At 42.7% G+C, this 20,281-nt stretch overlaps 2 protein-coding genes across 7 annotated transcripts; both read left to right on the top strand.

The window, feature by feature from the left end:
* The first annotated feature begins 520 nt into the window (after nt 1-520).
* s1pr5b (sphingosine-1-phosphate receptor 5b) lies at nt 521-4,758 on the top strand. The gene is made up of 2 exons (XM_035638067.1): nt 521-672; nt 1,945-4,758. The coding sequence occupies exon 2, from the start codon at nt 2,207-2,209 to the stop codon at nt 3,434-3,436; it is 1,230 nt and encodes a 409-aa protein (XP_035493960.1). The 5' UTR covers nt 521-672; nt 1,945-2,206; the 3' UTR covers nt 3,437-4,758.
* Nucleotides 4,759-6,659: 1,901 nt separating this feature from the next.
* keap1b (kelch-like ECH-associated protein 1b) lies at nt 6,660-19,412 on the top strand. Of its 6 annotated transcripts, none has more exons than XM_035636752.2 (7): nt 6,660-6,778; nt 9,659-10,836; nt 11,647-11,892; nt 13,989-14,665; nt 15,672-15,877; nt 16,678-16,854; nt 17,298-19,412. In XM_035636752.2, the coding sequence occupies exons 2-7, from the start codon at nt 10,531-10,533 to the stop codon at nt 17,561-17,563; spliced, it is 1,878 nt and encodes a 625-aa protein (XP_035492645.2). In that variant the 5' UTR covers nt 6,660-6,778; nt 9,659-10,530; the 3' UTR covers nt 17,564-19,412. The 6 variants fall into 6 exon arrangements, with proteins under 6 accessions (XP_035492645.2, XP_035492642.2, XP_035492644.2 ...); XM_035636749.2 differs by having other exon boundaries at nt 6,714-6,861; XM_035636751.2 differs by lacking the exon at nt 6,660-6,778 and adding an exon at nt 6,943-7,265.
* The last annotated feature ends 869 nt before the right edge of the window (nt 19,413-20,281 follow it).

Raw genomic sequence — 20,281 nt, 5'->3', positions numbered from 1 at the left:
CAGTGTCCACATTTCATTTGGCTCGGAGTTTTGGGCAACTGACACTGAGACTGGTTCAAAGGGGCAACAGGTTTGGAAAAAGGTTTATTTCTTTAGGAGGTTGACATGCAATGTTTATGTAGGACACAAGGAAACCTGCAAACCTCATAATTTGAGGAAAATTATTGCAGAGGATCATGTAAGCAAGGTTAATTGCTTTCTTTGCTGCGATCATGTTATCATTGAACTCAGAAGAGAGGAGTCACAATGATTATATCAGGGAGATACAGCTTTTTATCACCCATTTGCGTTAGCCTGTAGATCAATGACATCATTTGCACTTTGAAATGTAACATCTCACAGCTGCAAGTGCTGTGGCCAGAGCCACCTGTCACACCGACGTGCATCACTGACACCCTAATGTGATGATTGCTCCTGTTCATCACCAAGTACAGATCTTAAAAAGTGGTAGCAGAGAAGTTTTCACTGTATGTGCTTGTGCATGCACTGAAAGAGAGAGAGGGGGTGGAGTTAAGACCAACCCCCTTGAGCTGTTGCATGTTTCAACCATGGTCTCTCTTCACTCCCTCTGCCTTGTCAGTTTGAATGAGTCACTTGGTGCTTGTGTTTGGATTCTCCTCACTGAAAAGCAGATGAAGCGCCAGATAAAGGCAATGCTACAACAATTTCAAGGTAATTTCTTTGTGATTTCCATGTTTGATGTAATAGGTAATAGATGATAATATAACTGGCCTTTATTACTTAGTCTTTTTCTATTTCATACGGTTGAATTTGTGTAATTTTCATCTGGGACATGTCAGGAGGAAAATAATGATTTCCTTTTCGAGTGTTATGTCTTTTGGTGTTGAAAAGAACCCGTTTTTTATGAAGAAAGGATGCTTAAACTTTTTGAACAAATTATAATTGGAGATTGTACTACAATGCAAATTGCAAATGCACTGCCATTTTTGTGGTTGCTGGTCTGGAAAATCTGGTCATTATTCTCAGTCCAAATTCTGATGCATGCAATAATAACATACTGTTAGTATTATCTTGATCACACCTCATCGCGGATACATTTACAATGAAATAGTACTCATTCATGATCTCCAGTCATATTTTCATCCAAAACTGTACTTCTCGACACTCTGCACTCAGCTGTTTGAACAATCATGGACAAGTTCCATTAATTTCCCAAATTCCTGGCCACAGATTGAGTAGGTTAAAGTCTCGAGACCATTTGTTAAATGTTAACATATGACTCAAGAAGCGACAAAAACAGTCCCTCACGCGACAGAGACTCAAAGGAATGCAACCCTAATCACCCCTGTTTGTTTTCAACATAAAAGTTCTAAGCTAAAATAATTCAACCGCTACCTTTAGTGTATTTATGATAATAGTTCGCAAATGCCATAAACTAGGATTTGCTGTTTCTGTCTTGAACCTTGGAAGTTTAATGTATGTTTGCATGTGTGGGACACTTCAAACACACCTCATCTAAACTGGGAAAGTAGAACGGTGCATGATGTTGGAGGGCAAGGCAGCTGCATGTGTGCCAAATTAAGTGCATGTGTTGAGATGGTTTCTGTCTAAAAAACCATACGCTGACTGACATACACTTTAATCATAACTGGAAAGCCTAAACGTTTGTTTGACTTTAAAAATGATCCTCCTGTCCGTTTGGCCTTCAGTATCACACTCTGATCTACAAACACAAACAGCAATAATCACTCATATGTTATAAAGGACATCGTAAGGTCACAATTTACATGCAGATGCCACACGCAATGAGTCAAATTTGCACACAAAAGAGAAACGTAGACTGGTGATGTACACACATCCACGTGACATTTGAGTCGAAATTAAACTCTGTAAAATGTGTGAACGTTGACTTATTTTAATTTAATAGTGTGATTTTTTTCAAGTAACTCTTTACCGATCAGGATTTTTCATGTTTCTCCACAGGGTCTGGACCCTCTTACCAGGAGAAACAGAGCTCAAGAGCACCGTCTTCTGGCAAAAAGGAAAACATCTAGGGATTCTTGTTGGATTACACATAATCATCTTCATGTAATCTCTCCATCCGTTGAAGGAGCTCTGGTATTTTTTAAGTATATCTTCTTGTTAGTTTGTTTTGGACTAATTATTCACACGGCCAAAAGCATGTCAACAAAATGACTTCATAGCCAATGACTACACGCAGAGTAGAAGACAAGCAAGATAAAGCATGGAGGCTTTTAGTTCTGCTCATGCAGGGACTTTCCCCTCGACACCCATATTCCCCACCTCCCCCACTCCCTCCTCTCCTGGCTACTTGCAGTTCTTCTGGGAGTACCAGGACAATTCTGTCATTGTGGAACATTACAACTACACTGGTAAGCTGCAGAAAGACCGCTACCGCGAGGGCCTCAAACCTGAGGGCATAGCGTTCCTGGTGGTGTGTCTCCTCATCGTCCTGGAGAACGCCGTGGTTCTCATTGCAATTTGGAGGAACAAGAAGTTCCACCTGCCCATGTACTACCTGCTGGGTAACCTGACTCTGTCTGACCTGTTGGCTGGGATTACTTACATGGCCAACATTATCATGTCGGGATCTTATACTCTGAAACTGACGCCGTTGCAGTGGTTCCTAAGGGAAGGAGGGGTTTTCATCACTCTGGCTGCCTCCATCATCAGTCTGCTGGCCATTGCAATTGAGCGCCATGTTACTATGGTGACAATGAGGCCATACCATGGGGCAAAGCGGGGACGGATGTTGGCACTGATTGGTGCAAGTTGGGCCCTGGCATGCTTTTTGGGGGTCCTACCGATTCTGGGGTGGAACTGCATTCACAGACTGGACCAGTGTTCAACAGTGCTCCCACTTTATGCCAAGAGCTACATCCTCTGCTGCGTATCTGTGTTCAGTGCAGTGCTCCTGGCCATTGTGGTCCTTTACGCCAGAGTTTTCCGCATTGTCCGTAGCAACACGCAGCGCCAGCGGCTTGGCCTGTCAGGCAGCATGCGAAAAGGCTTAGCGAGGAAGTCGCAGAAGTACATCGCCCTCCTCAAGACAGTCACCATTGTGCTGGGCGTCTTCATCGCCTGTTGGCTGCCCCTCTTCCTCCTCCTCCTCCTTGACTTTTTCTGCCCGACCCACAGCTGCCGCCTGCTCTACAAGGCCGATTACTTCTTAGGAGTGGCCATGGTCAACTCGCTCCTCAACCCCATCATCTACACACTGACCAGTAAAGACATGAGGAGAGCTATTCTGAGGCTGCTCTGTCGGCCATGTCTGATGACCAGAGATGGCCAAGTAAAGAAGATCGGGATGCCATTCCTGGAGTGCAGCTTCAGTAAGAGTGAGGTCGCCTCCCAGAAGTTAGAGGGGGGACAGGAGACGACGGTTTCCTCTGGGAATGTCATCACCACCCCATCACCGATCAAAGCTCTTTACCCCAAACTCTTCAAATCATAAGGACCTGGACTGATGGTGTCAGTCCGTAGATGTGTGAATGGGTTTCCCACTAATCAGAGGACATGTAGCAAGTCTATATCCTATAGAGTAGAAGCAGTGCTTGTATTCTCAATGTTGGATTATAGCGAGACACGGAGGACAGGGACAAGAGAATCATGATCGAACAACCTTGACAAGTCAAAAGTGGTGCAGTTATAGCAATATAACCACAAAGGTCATGGTGACATGATTATGGAACAAAAGGTCACAAGAATGCTACTCAAATGTGAACAACAAGGAAACAAACTTTTTGGAGTATAATGCAAGTGATCAGTCTCCTAATTTGCACTGATATAGAACAATGAATGGAGCAGCAGACTTGGACAAAATCTTCCTGTGGTTCTGTAGATGGCGTCGAAGCCTGGAAGGACATTTCTGTAAAGTCAAAGATTCTCACGACTGAAAAAGTGTAAATTATGTTGATGTTTTTTATGCATTTTCTTATCAAAGTACCTTAAAGACATCACAGGGACCATGGTGTGCTGGATTTCATACGATAAAACCACAGAGCACCCCCACACATCTGTGTACGTGGTGCAGGGAGAAAGATAACAGGAAAGACAGAGAACTACTCTATCACAGAAAACTCAGTAAAGAATGTTGTGGCATTGTCGTGGGAGGGAGGCACAGAATTAAAATTCCCCACTGTGATGGTTAACCTCTGCTGGGGCTGATATTTGAAATGTCAGTGAGTCAAACGTCTAGAGCAAATAAAACAAACAAAATGTCATCATCATATAATGTGATTAACTGAATTGATATAGCAATGCTTTTTCCCTGGTTTGTGACATGCTGATAGTTTAACTCTGACTGAAACCAAATAATCGGCAATCACCTGTAAAAATAGGCCTGATAAATGATTTATACTTGCAGATTAAGGTGTAGTCAATGATCATCATCAAGCTGCATCAGGATAAGAATTTGCCTGCACTTGTAAACTACATCATACAGAGTTTGGGCAGATTCTTATTCCAATACTTCCCTTCACTGTTTGTCATGTTAACAGAGTATTTCTAGATGCAGTTCAAGGTACTGAATTTTTCCTATTATAAAAGGAGTTTGACAACATGAATTCTTTTTATACATGAGTTTTTTTGAGTCCAGTCTTTCCAGACATTAATTGATGAATGAGGCCTTTTCATGGTGTGAACTTTTTGTATTGCTGAAGACTTTTTTTATATAACTTCTATTTTGTAAATTATATCTATTTTGTAACAAGAAAGGGCTGACAAACTTCACCTTTTTTTTCATAAAAGAAATAAAATGTTTACTTTTTAAATGACTCCAAAAAGCGTTTGGTTTATTTTCATTGTGTGTGTGAGCATACTGAAACTTTGTATTGATGAAAGCCCTCTGTGTGTGTCTTTTTTATGTAGCTGAGGTTGTGTGAATGGGAGAACAGTCCTTGAAGAAGCACCACAGGAAGTCAGCCCCCTTGTCTCACATCTGGTAATGACATTGACCTACATACAGCGTTCTTCTACAAGTTCTGCGCGTCTGTACGGCTCAAGCGCCACACAATGCAGCTTTTGTTCAGACATTTAACCCTCCACTTTTTCCTTATTCTGTCAATTACCTGTGGGTATGATTGGCCATCACCTCACTCTGACCTGCTGTCTCCATTTGACGAAAGTGAGAATGTTAATTTGCAGCCAAATTCAATGTCAGTTCCCAGAGAGCTGTACCTTCTGTAGACAGGGTTATTAAACAAAATGTTGTGTATTTCCCTGCATTGCCTATGGCTAAAAGAAAACTCCAGTATTTTGCACAAAAAAAAGACTGGTTGTAGAACATCTTTCAAATCTAAAACATTATCAATATTAAAAATCCCTCTGACTTTAAACATTAACATGTGGTTATAGAAAATTATTTCTGACTTGTGCAAATATTGAAGTATCATAATGTAGGAACATATGCTAACATTTATTGATGGTGTGCAAAGACAATTCATGGGTATCAAGCAAAACAAAGTCTCATGGCACCCGACAGGCATCCTGGCAACCTAGCTGTTTAATTTTTAATGTAACCATCAGTGACCCAAATACATACTTTCTCACCTTCAACCATGGCACTGGGACACCTTTGATATGATGTGTATATGTGTGCAGGTGTTCCTCCCGATATTGACTGCATCCAACGGCACTGTTCCTGCTGACAGAGGTCAGCCAGTCAGGGAACCTTTCCTCCCCCCAGCTTCCTTCCGGCTGCAGAAACCACACAACAAGCTGGACAGGTAGAAGTCATAAGTCATTTGTCATGGTCACCAAGACACAATCCCACCCTCAGGTTTACTGTACTGTCCGTCGCTCCACAAGAGCTTCGGTTTGTGCAGTTAACTTGATAACTTGATAATCGATGATTAGTACATATATATATTGTCTGTTTGCTTCTCATGCATCTAGGGGTTAAAACACCCATATATATGTATGTATATGGGTGTTTTAATCCCTAGATGCATGGGAAGCAAAAATACATTTTCTGTCCATGTGAGATCCCACGGTCAACCCCACCTAACTCCTCTGTCTGTAACAATACACAGAGTGATGATTAAAAACTCATCTGACAACAAGTAGACATATTTGTTTAGGAAGTCTAGTAACTCAAGGTTTGTTTTTTGGGGGCCTGAACTGTCAAAGTTGAGTTTTGGTGCCACCTTGTGGCGATTATCCAGGGTAGAGGACACAGTATGACGTAGTCACCTAAATGACGTGTTTTTTCTGTTTATATACAGTCTATGTTTTTTTTGCAGAAGTGAAAAAACGTAATGGTTTGTCAGCATCTGCCTGGGCCTGGCATGCTGGCAGATTTATATTTAACTGCTAAAGAAGGCAACGATTCAAAATGAGGAAGTCATTTGAGTAATAGCTCAATCCTTGAGCACCATTGTGTTTTTGCATTTAACACAAGAGTCTTTGTAATTTCTTGTTGAGGTGTCAACATTTGTTCACATTGCTTTTAAGTAACGTCAGCCAATCTGTCCTTGTGAAGTCTGAGATTAACCTCAACATGACAACAACAACAAAAAGAAGTGAAGCAGACACATTTTACAAGCTTCTCGTGTGGGTGCGTGTTTGTTCAACGCGTGACAGATTTGATTGACGTAAAAAATGCAACAGTGCTCGGCGACCTGCCAGCGACCGGGCCTTGTTTATCCTTCGTTCTCGGAGCCCCTCCTCAATAAAAGCCCCTCCCCGCGGGACGCGCCACACCGCCACTACTCTTCAACGGAGGCGGTCCAGCGCTGCACAGCTGCGGACTCTTATTGTGAAGGCGCGAGGAGGCCCGGCACAATGCTTAGTCATGGTGAGTTACAGCTTCTCCCCCCTCCTCCTTCCTATGTGGCGCTCAGCTCGGCAGTCAGCGATGGAGGAACTGAGCGAGACTACGTGAGTTTCTTTTATTACACACGAGAGCTACCGCTCATGTTTAATATGGACTAAAATATGGAGAGGGGATTTTTTTTTTACAGCGAGGGGGCGACTACCCGCAGGACATGCTAGGAGCCCGCTTTGTTAGCATGTTTCCCTTTTAGCTCGGAGCTGCGCACAGCCGTTACGCTGCCGTCTATTATTAGGAGCCCGTTTCTCTGTCAGCTGTGTTTCCCAAACGTCCAATAACCAGTTATTTGCGGCGTGTCCCCGTTCACCTGTCGCCGCGAGCCTTAACCGAGGGACTTCGCCGACGCGGCTTCATCTGTGTGTCACCGCTTGTTGTCGGTGCACCACCGGCGCTCTGGACCCGTTTCTGACCGAGCACCGGCAGCAGAAAACGATCGGCGTGTTACTAACCGGTGAGGGGAAACTGTGTGTGTGTGTGTGCGCGTGTGTGTGTGTGTGTGTGTGTGTGCGTGTGTGAGAAAGCTCGTCGTGTTGGGCAGATGGCGCGGGAATCTAATTCCAGCCTGGGTTTATGTAAGGACTCCGGGTCATGTTTTGGTACATCCAGTCCCAGTGTTCGCTCGCGGTGGAGAGTTCAGGATGACTCACTTCACCGAGCGAGAAAGATCCGGTTGCCAACGTACCGACGGTGAAGCGCGCGCGGCGCCGTGCAATCGCTCACAACGAGGTGAGAACTCTTTATTCAACGGACCGACTTTAAAAGTTCGACTCGCTCCGGCTGTGGGGATCGCAGGCCTGCGCGGTGGTTCCTAACCTGAGGTGCGGGGTCCATCAGGGGTCCTCGGAGGTGTTGCAGAGGGTCCCCCCAAACACAGAGGAGGAGTTTGGGTAAAAGTTTAACCTCCTGATATGATCCAGTCACACTGTGAGAAGGAGTTTGATAGTTTTCACTGTTGCCACTGATTTTTGTTTTCTTTTACAATTGACACACATTTAACCTTGATTCGTTTCGTGTGGGGCTTCAAATAAGAATTATTTTCGTGATGGATTCATCTGCTGATTATTTCTTCAATTAGGGTCTTGAACTGAAACAATCGGACATTTAATCAACCTGCAAACTGACAGATAGTTGGTCAACAACTTTATCGAGTAATGGCTTGAGTCATGCTTCAAACAAAAAAGGCCTAACATTTTCATTTTTTTTGAGGATTTACTGCTTTTCTCTGTCCAGTATAATTCTTGTCAAAAATCACTTCATAAGCCGTATCAAGTGAACTTGTGGACTGTCGGTCACACAGTACAAGACATTTGAAGATGTCTCTTTGGACTCTGGGGAATTGTGATTGACTTTTTAAAACAGATTAATAGTAATAATCAGCAGATAATAGTGGAAATTACACATAGATGCAGCCGTAATCATTTCGTCTATGAAATGCTATTACACACCAATTAAAGCAATACTTCTGTTTGGAAAAACAATGAATGGCTTTTTAATGTAGGCAAATTCCTTAATCAGTTAATGGGCTAATCATTACAACAAATACCTTTCTCTTTGGGCCAGTTCCGACCCTTTAACTTGGCATTAAAAAAAAGAAACTCTTGCGTACTCTATATTATAATTACACGAGGCACCAGAGGTAGGTACAGACTCGGGGGGTCTCTGTTTGTCAGCGAGCAGTTTCTGTCCGTCTCTGAGAGCAGGCGAGTTGAGCAACATGTTCTCCCGTCAAACTATGTTACACAGAAACTCGGAGGATGAAAAGCACGGCAGTGAATCAAGATCACAGTGTGTTTAATTTGACAGTGGCCTTAAACGCTGTTTGACTGTGACTCCGCGATGGCCACTGCCATGTCATTTATATATCGGATGAATTTCAAAATGGCCAGACGTAACATATATTTTGTTATGTGGCCTGTGCACTGAATTCTCTTATCACCACTGCAGGTTAACAATTACTGTGTGCACAGTGTACAGTACGGGCGGTTTCTTTCTTATGTAACTCTGAACTCTCGCAGCTGCATTAGTGCTGAGTAACTCTGACTTTTCCTTGTTAGTCACCAGACAATTAGTGACTGTTACAGGCAGTTTGTAGCCTGAAAAGAAGAAGTTGTTCTTGCGACAAAGAGTGATTTTCATTTTGCAGCATCCCTCCAGGTTGTTTTCATGGGCAACAGATCAACAGTCCTCTTCTCCGTGCACCTAATCCCACAAATTCCCAACAGCAGTATTCATATTGTGATCTCCTGCATGGTTTATTATCCATGTTTTGTTTTTTTCAAGATTTCGTAAAAAGTCAAACAAAACATGATGTTTGTTGGTTGAATTGTTGCACATTTGCATGCTTCTGTTATTTGTCAGAATTGGAGCTGTTGCACAAACTGTTCTTTCACAGGACAGAGTAGTCAGTCATGGCGGCCGGCACGTTTGCAAAGCTTCTTGTCACGCGCTTGAGGAAAATGAGATTGCAGCATCTTATCATGGACCAAAATGACCAAAATGAAAGGATCAGATTTTTAGAGATATGAATGACTACGAGTAGCAAAGGCGTCATGACGAGGTGGAACCTTGACCCCAGTGAACTGCACCGGAGAGAATAGACCATGTTTGTGTGAAAGTCATGATGATTGATCATGCCTTTCACTGCGTGGATAAACTTTTGCAGTGTAAGTTGATTGAGCAAGACTGGTGCTGTAAAATAAGACGGTGTGTTTGTCAGCATCTAGCAGACATGCTAGATATATACTGCTTATAAGTGTATAATCCATATATAACGATACAAAATCACTGTCTCTCTCTCTCTCTCTCTCTCTCTCTCTCTCTCTCTCTCTCTTTCTTTCCTCCCAGTTGACAGCTGAGCCAATGGCTTCCTAGAAAACACAGCGGCGCAAACAAATTCCATTGTTGGGAATCCTCGAGGAAGACGACTTAGGGGAAAGCCACCGAACACCCCTCTCGTTCGCAAGGGCTCCCAATTTCCCTCATGACACAACAACAGCTCCTCTATTGCCTCTTCCACAGTATCTGTGCAACTCTCAGCAGAAGAACAGCACCCTGAGGGCCCATTAAATTGTTATCTCATTAAAATGAAAATTTAAATCAGACCCTATTAGAGTCATCGAAATGCAGGGCAGACCTGCCCCAGTGGTGAATCTCACAAGCATTTACAGTAATCTTCAAATATGTTTATGTTTTTGCTTGTAGAATATCTGATGATTTGCTTTATTGAAGACATTTGAGCAATTTAAAAAAAAGATTGGTGAAAATAATGATGATTCACTGATGAGGTACAGTTATTGACCTGTTTCTGTCAACATCCTCAGGAGTTAAAGGGAGAACATTTTTGAACAAAGAGATTCCTTTCAGTCTTCTTCTACTCATTCATTTTTTTAGTGTCACAGAAATATTCACTGCTTTTTATTCTTGATGATGTTTGGACAACGACATGCTACAGCGCACTCAGCGATGACCTGCAGCTCTCATAGGAGTCTCCAGTAATGCCATGATGAGGGGTATGGCAGGACTCAATTACTGAACAGATCAACTGCATCCTCATGTTCAGATAAATCAAGATTTGAGCGTGACAGAAATCAGGTGTGCCCAGGAGAGCCCTTCTTTTAATTTACCCATGCCTGCGTGTGGTGCAAGGATGCCCCTTAACCGTGTGCGCTGTTCCTGAGAAAGAGACTAAGGAGCAGGAGGAGGAGAACGGGAAGGAAATGACAGAGTGCTTGACAGAATGCAAAGCGCTGGTGACTCCGTCCACGCGCAACGGCCACCGCGTCTTCAGCTACACGCTAGAGAGCCACACGGCAGCCGCCTTTGCCATCATGAACGAGCTGCGTCTGGAGCGACAGCTGTGCGACGTCACGCTGCGCGTGCGCTACAAGGACCTGGAGGCGGTGGACTTTGTGGCCCACAAGGTGGTGCTGGCCTCCTCGTCCCCGGTCTTCAGGGCCATGTTCACCAACGGCCTGAAGGAGTGCGGAATGGAGCAGGTGCCCATCGAGGGGATTCACCCCAGGGTGAGTCGGATGACTTCTTTCAAAGGTATCGTGTAATGTTTTAATACCAATAAACAGACCTGGACTGATATGGATTTTTGAGGGTCGCTGCCCATATTGGAGAATAAAAGATTCCAGATACCGAAGAATCAGCCAATATATTTTTGTGAAAAAAACAATGATTCCTAAAATGTCATAATTAAACCCGTATGACAAAGAAATTAAAACTTTATAAAGATAACTACAAGTAAAACACAAATACAACCAAATTACATACAACTTGAATTAAGGGTTAGCAAACCCTAACCCAAACAAATGTTAAATTAACATTTGTTTTCATGTTAATATACATAAACACAGATTCCGAAATGTCCGCAAAAGGCTTGTAACGGCCCAACCGATATGATCTATCGGTTGGGATCACCGATATGATCCCATAACTCTAATTATTTTAAAAATATTTTTCAAAATTTGAAAGATTTGACATTAATTGATCGGGTAATTTCCTCTAAATATTTTGATCCTAGATTTGTTTTCTTCTCTCAGTATGAATCAATGCTGAAGTTAAGGTTTCAGCTTTTGAGGAGTTTTTTTTTTTGGTGATGTTGTTCTAATGAAAAAAAAGAGTCAGTATGACTTTAGTATTTATTGAGAAACGTTACCTAACCTGGGTGTTGTAGAGAGACACTTGGAGACAATATCCACCTCTTTTGAGATTCAAATCTGTCCTGGGAGTAATAAATCATCACTTAAAGCATCAGGGTCTTAATTTTCCTTTTACTCTGCCGTGGCCTTCACCCCCGAACCACTTTGCCCTCTTCACCCACTCAGGTTATGGACAGACTGATCGAGTTTGCCTACACAGCCAGCATCTCTGTGGGGGAGAAGTGTGTGATCCATGTGATGAACGGCGCCGTCATGTACCAGATTGACAGTGTGGTCAAGGCCTGTTGTGACTTCCTGGTGCAGCAGCTGGACCCAAGCAACGCCATCGGCATCGCCAGCTTTGCCGAGCAGATTGGTTGCGCAGAGCTCCACCAGAAGGCCCGAGAGTACATCTACATGAACTTCAGCCAGGTGAAGATCAGCGTTACTAACCAAAGCTCCACGGTTTGCCCGTAATAACGTTAGAGAGAGAGAGAGAGAGAGAGAGAGAGAGAGAGAGAGAGAGAGAGAGAGAGAGAGAGAGAGAGAGAGAGAGAGAGAGAGAGAGAGAGAGAGAGAGAGAGAGAGAGAGAGAGAGAGAGAGAGAGAGAGAGAGAGAGAGAGAGAGAGAGAGAGAGTCTGACATGCCACAAAGATACCCCCCCCCCCCCCCCCCCCCCCCCAGCTGGAGAACATTGTGTTCATGTTGTATATGTTTTTAACCATGGCACTACAAGGACACCGCTTGAACTTTGTATTGAAAGGAAGGGAGTCACAGTTGGGTAGCAGTCTGTTGTTAGGAACAGAAGTTGCATCGGTCAGACGTCACCAGGCACACATGAAATTAAGAGCTGCTCCTTCTCCCAGAGTCACATCTACTTAACAGCAAATTTTTTCATGAACTTTAATGGCACCATTAGATGACAGTTCCCTGCTGTGATGGTTTTGTTTGCATGTTTTCTCGTCTAGCCTGTTTGATGACGATGACATGCTCATTAAAAAAATTCATAGTAGCATCTTAGGTGATCTAATGTTTTGTACAAGTGATGAAATAATCAATCTGTATTTACTTCTAGAACAGTGAAGCCTTTTAAAATCTATCTGCACAGCTCATAGTTGAAACAAGAAGTAATCTAGAGACTCACTATTTGTAGTCATGTCTGCACCAGGGGACTTGTGTGTAAAGGGTTTCGTTGTGTAAGCAAAGGCTGCTTCACTTGTTCCGCTGCGGTTTGTTGCTGGCAGGCTTTTCTTTCTCACCAGACCTGCTCATGGCTGTCAAAGAATGCAAGCTATGAGTCACGATGAGAGGTGTGTGGGTTCATGCGTGTTTTGAGCATACCTGGCTGCAAAATATGTCCGTATAGTGCAGCAGAAAAGAAGCATGACGCCGTTTGCAACCGACTCCTGCTAAGTTGAGGAGATAAACAGGGTCAGGTTAGGTAGATTATTGTGTCAAAGATGTTTTGAAGAGGTTTCTCAAAAATAACATTCACAGAGTATGATGTGTGATCCAAAGATTTGGTTAGAAATGTACTAAGAGTGTCAAAGCAGGAAGTCGGATTCTCCTGGGTCTAAATGAGACTTTTCTTATTCCTGTAAAGTCTCCCATACAATGTTGAATCTTGACAAGTGTCACAAAAAGGCTCAAATTAGTTTTGGCAAGAGTTGGGTTTGTTTAAACAGTTTCAGTCACCGCCTGCAGACTGTTGTGTTAAGTTTGATTGAGCTGTGTGGAGGCCATTGCTGTTGAATGAAGAACAAAATCATCTCCATCTTTCTGTAAGTTTAATTCAACATCTGCTCATAGAGCAACAATACATTAGAGTAGAAGAGAGGTTCGAGACAAGAAAATGTCAGTGTTTTATACTGCTGCTTGAGTCACATATTATCTAATGATGAGTTACACATTCTCTTCACTCTGAGCACTGAGTCATTCAGGCCACCTTATCTCGTCCAGCTTGCTGTTTGCAGAGACGCGAAGTGTTTTACACAGAAGTAAAACGTTCTATCACGTTTTCTGCTTGGTCACAGCGACTCAGCAGTTGGTCAGTCGGGGCCAGAGTATAGTGGAAGAATACTTAGGATCAGGAAACTTCCATAACAGCTCTCATCCTGGCAATGGACTCCTTAGTGGATAAATCTTTTAGGTGACAAACAGAAAATTAATTGGTAAGAAATGTGTGATTAAAACTGAATAACTTTGAGGCTTTGGATTGACAGACGAAAAATATAAATGATGGAGAGGTCGTCTTGGACTTGAGGGAATTTGTATTTTACCCCCCATATGATCAACAAATCAATGAAGTAGATTTAAGTTTATAATTATAGAAATGAGCTTAAATTACGTCCCTTTAATGAATTAAGTCTCCTCAACATACCACCTCTTTTTTTTTTTTATTACCTAACACTCGATTCGAATAATAGACACCTCTATGTATTTGATTGACCAGAGCTCAGCACATTAGCTGTTAAATTTGTGCTATATCACTGATTAAAAGTGTTTATTTACTTTTTCCTGCTTCCAGGTGTCGACCCAGGAGGAGTTTTTCAATTTGTCCCACTGTCAGCTGGTCACCCTCATCAGCCGCGATGAGCTAAACGTGCGCTGCGAGTCCGAAGTCTTCCAGGCATGTGTGGCCTGGGTGCGCTACGACCGGGAGAACCGACGACCGTACGTCCAGGCCCTACTCCAGGCTGTCCGCTGCCATTCCCTCACCCCCAACTTCCTGCAAGCGCAGCTCCAGTCTCTAGATTGGGACCCCCAGTGTAAAGACTACCTGGCACAGATCTTCCAGGACCTCACCCTCCACAAGCCCACCAAAGTAATTTCTTGCAGAACTCCCAAGGTGCCACAGCTCATCTACACAGCTGGGGGTTATTTCCGTCAGTCTCTCAGCTACCTGGAGGCCTATAATCCCTGTTCAGGAACCTGGCTGAGACTTGCCGACCTGCAGGTGCCCCGCAGCGGCCTGGCAGCCTGTGTGATCAGTGGGCTTTTCTACGCCGTGGGTGGAAGAAACAATGCGCCCGATGGCAACATGGACTCAAATGCATTGGACTGCTACAATCCCATGAACAACTGCTGGCTGCCGTGTGCGCCGATGAGCGTGCCGAGGAACCGAATCGGAGTTGGCGTCATTGATGGCATGATATACGCAGTCGGTGGATCACATGGGTGCATTCATCATAATAGTGTGGAAAGGTAAGTGCATTCAATGGGAAAAGCTGCCATTGTTTTATACTTGCCGTCAGTGTGGTTTTACTTGTGCCAAGTTATTTTTAATGAATGAATAAATGTCAATATGTTTCGGTTTCTGTGGTTTTCCTTCCTGTATTGATTTAATGACGGATGAGCAGTAGGATTAAAGACTAAAGACGATTTAGTAGCTAGGTTAGGTAACTTCCTGAAAATAATTGGTTATGTTCCGTTTCCTGTAACATACCTTTAATTCACACAAAGCTTCAGTGAGGAAGTTTCACTCTGTAGAGATGTTTTGTATTAAGACAAAACATTGGCTAGAGATTTCTTTTTCTTTTCTTTTTCTTTTCTTTTTACCCCCAGTGTGAGGGAAAGTGTTCTTTGTCAGTCGTACTTGACTGTATTCGTTTTAAAGACAACCGTGAGTTACCCATTTACTCTCAACACATTCTGTACAGTTTGTATATTACTTCTGTGAAATAGAATTTCTGTTTGTTCAGCTTCTTCTCTCTGCTTGGCCGGAAGAGCAACAACATTAATCTTGATAAAGAACAAGAGGCTGGATGATGTTTAGCCCCCAGCCCGTCAACAGGTTCCACTGACAAAACTGAATAATGTAGATGATCTTAATTCATGTTTGATTTGAAATGTACCCAGACTCTGGTGTCGTGCCTTCAGATGAAGCAGACAGACAGCAGTGACAAACTGCAAATAACCAGGGAAACCACAGAAACTGAAGAAGAAACATGTCCGACCTGTCTGAATCCCCCATGGTCTGACGCAGAATCAGACTACAGACACTGAAACTGACACAAATGACTCCAGAACTTTAACCTGAGGGACTCATTCCTCCATAAACAGTTTTAAGTTTGAATAAGAACCTGAATGAACTCTTTTGTCCTTGATGCAGCAGTGACTAATCTCACTGGTTGGTTGAGAAGAACGGGGAAATAAAACCCGAGAAAAAGGTAAGAAAATAAACATGACTTGTGTTGTTCCTTCTGCGCAGGTATGATCCAGAAAGGGACCAGTGGCAGCTGGTGGCCCCCATGTTGACACGGCGTATCGGTGTGGGCGTAGCAGTCATTAACCGGCTGCTTTATGCAGTGGGGGGGTTCGACGGGGCCAACCGGCTCAGCTCATGCGAGTCCTACAACCCAGAAAGGGACGAGTGGAAGACCATGGCTCCCATGAACACTGTGCGCTCGGGAGCTGGTAAGTAAGAATCAGAAGAAATCCCGTCTCAACGAAGAGCTTGGTGATGATCTTTGGAAAGTTAGGTTTCAACAGGCTTTGTGATTTGTGTGGCTGGGATGCATACTTCTGGATCTCAATATATAGGTGGTGAGGGTTAGGCATCAGGAATGGCTAATGGTTTTTCTTACCAGGGCAAGAGAGACGCCATTCATTTTTGTTTTAATTGTTTGCTTGCCAAACAGGTACAATAAACCTCACCAAATGCAAAACTCACCTGGACACCTCGCGTTGTGATCTTTTCCCCTGCGTGAACTTCTTTACATAGATGCCTCAGTGGTCTTTTGATTTTGAGTTTTACATTTCCCCCTTTTTCTTGACGACAACTGGCCACTACAATGCCAGGAACCTTTGTTGCATGTCAGAGTTATACCTCAAAAACACCCAGACTCGATATGAAGCAGTAAATTAAGCTTTTACTGAGTCACCAGAGTAGTAGCAGCAGAGAAATGAGTTGGTTTTGTCATAATTGATCTTTAATTACATGCATTAGCTGCTGTTACAATATTAAGTCGTATACAATTATCTTTGTATAAATGTAAGTCAGTAATGTGGATATATCTGTTTTGTTTTTCAACATAATGACAGTCATACTGGAACGGTGGAAATGTTAATCTTTTACTCTAACATTGTTTATCATTTAGAAGTTTTGCAAACTCTAGTGTACCCATTTTTTGCTGTTTGCGCATATCAAAATATACTAAATTAACACGTGAATAAACAAAACTATACTTATTTCGGTTTTTGTTTTTTTTCTTCAGGCGTCTGTTCACTGGGGAATCGCATCTTTGTGATGGGCGGCTACGATGGCACCAACCAGCTGAACACGGTGGAGCGCTATGATGTGGAAACTGATACATGGAGCCTTGCTGCCTCCATGAGGCACCGGCGCAGTGCTCTGGGAGTCACTGCATTACATGGACGCATCTATGTATTGGGTGAGTAGTGGCTTAACTAAAAACTGCCTGCTGAGAGTGAAAGTACTAAAGTAAAGTGAAATACCATGTGAATTCCACTGTAGTGACATTCAGGGACACTGACACATTTCCTGTTTGCTTCACAAAACATGTTTGTCTCATGAATTTACAACATTTGGTTTGGACATTGGCGTAGTGGCCAACTTACTAACATTAGTCTAACTAACTTCATGCATAGTTCTTCTTTCATTTGCACTGAACTCGGTCAGCCTGTTTTAAAATCCAAGACATGGTCGAGGTGTCAGACTTTAGAAACTCCTGCTATAGGCCAAGGAAGTGGCTCACATGAAGTTGTTATTAGACATTATTCATGTAAAGTGTTGCCTGTGAAGAAGCGCCCAGAATAATATTTTAGTGAAGCAAAACTAAAGTCACAGAACAAAGCGTCCATGTTACGTTTGTAGGAGGTTACGATGGCAACACTTTCCTGGACAGCGTGGAGTGTTACGACCCAGAGAAGGACACCTGGTCAGAGGTGACGCACATGACGTCGGGGCGGAGCGGAGTGGGCGTGGCCATTACCATGGAGCCCTGCCAGAAAGAACAGCCTCCGTGTCAAATGTTCGAGAAGGAGAATGGTGCGGCGTCCCCGGCCTATCAGTCAGCCAACTCCGGGTTTGGCTTTCACCACAATCGGAGGCACAGCGGGTCTTTTAGCAAAGGAACCTGAAGGTCCTCGCTCAGCCCCCGGCGCACATAAACAAAAGACACTCATCACTGTCTTCCCATATCACAATAGAGACAGAGGTGAGCTGAGTTGCCACATGCTGCCTCACTGGTTCTTCACAGTTGTTGTGAATTAAAAAAAAAAAAAAGAAGAAGAAATCGGTAACACTTTTTTTAAAAGTACAGTGTTGATACTCCTCTATAAGCTGACAAAAAATTAGTATGAGTCAAGGTTTCTTTTTGCATTGGATTGACCGAATCCTGTACGACCCCTGATCATTCAGACCAGTTTCCAAGACCTTAGGTTCAAGGAATTTTTTGTGTGAATTGTCGCCAAATCCGACGTGGACCTCAGTCAGTTTTTGTTTTCACGTCAGGCGTTTCAAGTCCTCAGTCGGACCATCGTCTCCCAGGTTTCAGCCCTGGGAAGAAAGGGCTGCATATTAAAAAGTGGCATTTATGGGCTCGTAGAGTTGTCAGGAGAACATTTGATAAGGTTTAATATGAGGGGAGGGGAAAATTCTGAATGATCCCATAATGTAAAAAAAGACAAACAGTAGCATTTGTCAGTCGGTGTGGGCAGCAGAGTTCATTTCAAGTGCCATTATGATGCCTGTGGGCATTACTGTCATCAGTATATTGTCTTAAGGTGCTTGTGTGGGAGAGGAACAGTCACTGCGTGGTGTAGAAATTGTAGAAGTTAACACAGATGGCCACAAGATGAAGCTTGTACAAGACAATGGGCCTCATGCAAGAACACGTTTATATTCTTGTCCCGACCCATGTACTCGTGTGCTCAAAGTCAGTTCCAGCAAACTCTCTTCACCGCACAAACTTCTTTTAGATTGTTCATTCAAAACTGATTTTGAACCCTCTTCATGGGTTGCAAATTTGTGAGACTTATCTGTTTGGCTTATTTTAAATTATTAGTTATCGCTGCAAAATATGGCAGTAAAATCAAAAAGAAATACACCACAGAAATCTCACTCTTGTTGTATTAAAAAGTTAAAAATCTACGGGTTCTTGCTTGAGGCCTCAAGTGTTGGTGAAGGGGCAGTGGCACCTTACAGTAACTGCATTGTTACTAACCTGTTCTTTGACTAAAAGACACTGGTGGGTTCATAAAATGTGAAAATATTTGGGAAAAGATGTTTAGAAAAAAAAAATCACCTTGTCTGATGTTATTGGTATGTGTGAGTGCCAAGTACATGAAGAAACAGGTTGTGACTGTTCAGAGGAAACAGAATACTGTAGCATTGAAAAATAAATATATATATGAATGTGTTTTCTAAAAACACTAATTACTGACACACTTGAGAACCTCTCCCTTCAGCCGACCCTTTGGTTTTCACATCCACCAGACCTCAGAAACAGAAGTGACCATGTTTGTGCATTAGTGTTCAAATGTCGTATGCTAATGACAACAACTTGCTTACTGAAGTGTATTTGTAACAGCAATTTAAGCTGCAAAGGTTTTTAAGTGATGTTTTGTACATTGATACTCCAAGACGTCTTGTACAGAATTTGACTTTTTTTATTTATTTGTTCAGATTCTTTTTGGTTTCCTCGTTCCTCTAAACTGACATCAGCTTTGTATTGAATCGGACCCTGGTGTTGTGTTTTTGAATAACTAGCATGCATTGTCACTGAGTAGGAATGCCTGTTGATGCTAATTTTGAATGTTTTTAAAAAAACAAAAAAAAATGTTGCTTCTCTTTAAAGGGACTTTGTTTCCTGTCCGTCAGTAGTTGCAATGGAAATTAGAATATTTAAGGTCTGCTTTGTACATTTATTTCCCAGCAAAAATGTCCTGTACAATAATACATTGTAAAGTAAAATATATGTTTATTGTACTGCTGTAGTCATGTGATAATTTACCAGTTCTGATCTGTAGACTCGTTTTTTTTTTTTTAAATTTAGCCTCTAATCAAAAGGAATATAAGTTTTAATGTAAAGCATCAAACAGATGTGGACCTTGCATATGGATCATAAAATTAAGTAAAAGGCAGCAGTGGCCACTAGAGGGAGGTGAAGTTCTTTAAGTGCTGAACAAAACCTGTTCACTATCATATATTAGCATCATAAGTCTTCTTTTAGTTTTTACTTTTACTGTTTTTCAATTAGTCTAAATTTGTGATGGCGCCATTATTCGACCACCCAAGATGGCTGCCAGCACATCTCACTTCCTTACTGAGCCTGGCAGGTGGATGAGACACACCGTCATTATGTGATCCAAGAGGAAAACTTCCCTGATTATGTGGGTTTACAGGAGCATCAAGATCTAATCCTGCCCAACGTGAACCAAAAAGGCCACAGCTGCCCACAACAAAGGAAGCCTGCCTGAGCTGTAGTAACAGCAGTGTCCTTCAGGCAGCTGCTTCACAATGAATCACACAATTCAACAACTGATATTAAACTATGTCCCTAACTTCACCAGGCAACGCCCACATGATCCAACAATAGAATTAAAGGACGCCCCGACCATTAAGACCATCAACAGGTACCAGTAATACCGTATTACCTTTGTGATTCAGTGTAAGAAAAATACTTGGCACTATCAACTATTCTTTTTTAATCAGTTTGATATCTGGAGGTGCTGTGTGTATAATCCCAGGATTTTTCTGTTAAGAATTTTACATTTGAATGAATTTCCTAACAGAAATTACCATCTGCCCCCTTCCTTTTATTTGCCCAGTCAATCTTGGCAAACATTTTGAGAAGG

This window comes from Scophthalmus maximus, chromosome 8 (genome assembly GCF_022379125.1).
Source record: "Scophthalmus maximus strain ysfricsl-2021 chromosome 8, ASM2237912v1, whole genome shotgun sequence".
In the NCBI taxonomy this organism is placed as follows: Eukaryota; Metazoa; Chordata; class Actinopteri; order Pleuronectiformes; family Scophthalmidae; genus Scophthalmus; species Scophthalmus maximus.
This window is presented reverse-complemented; position numbering and strand designations above follow the sequence as displayed.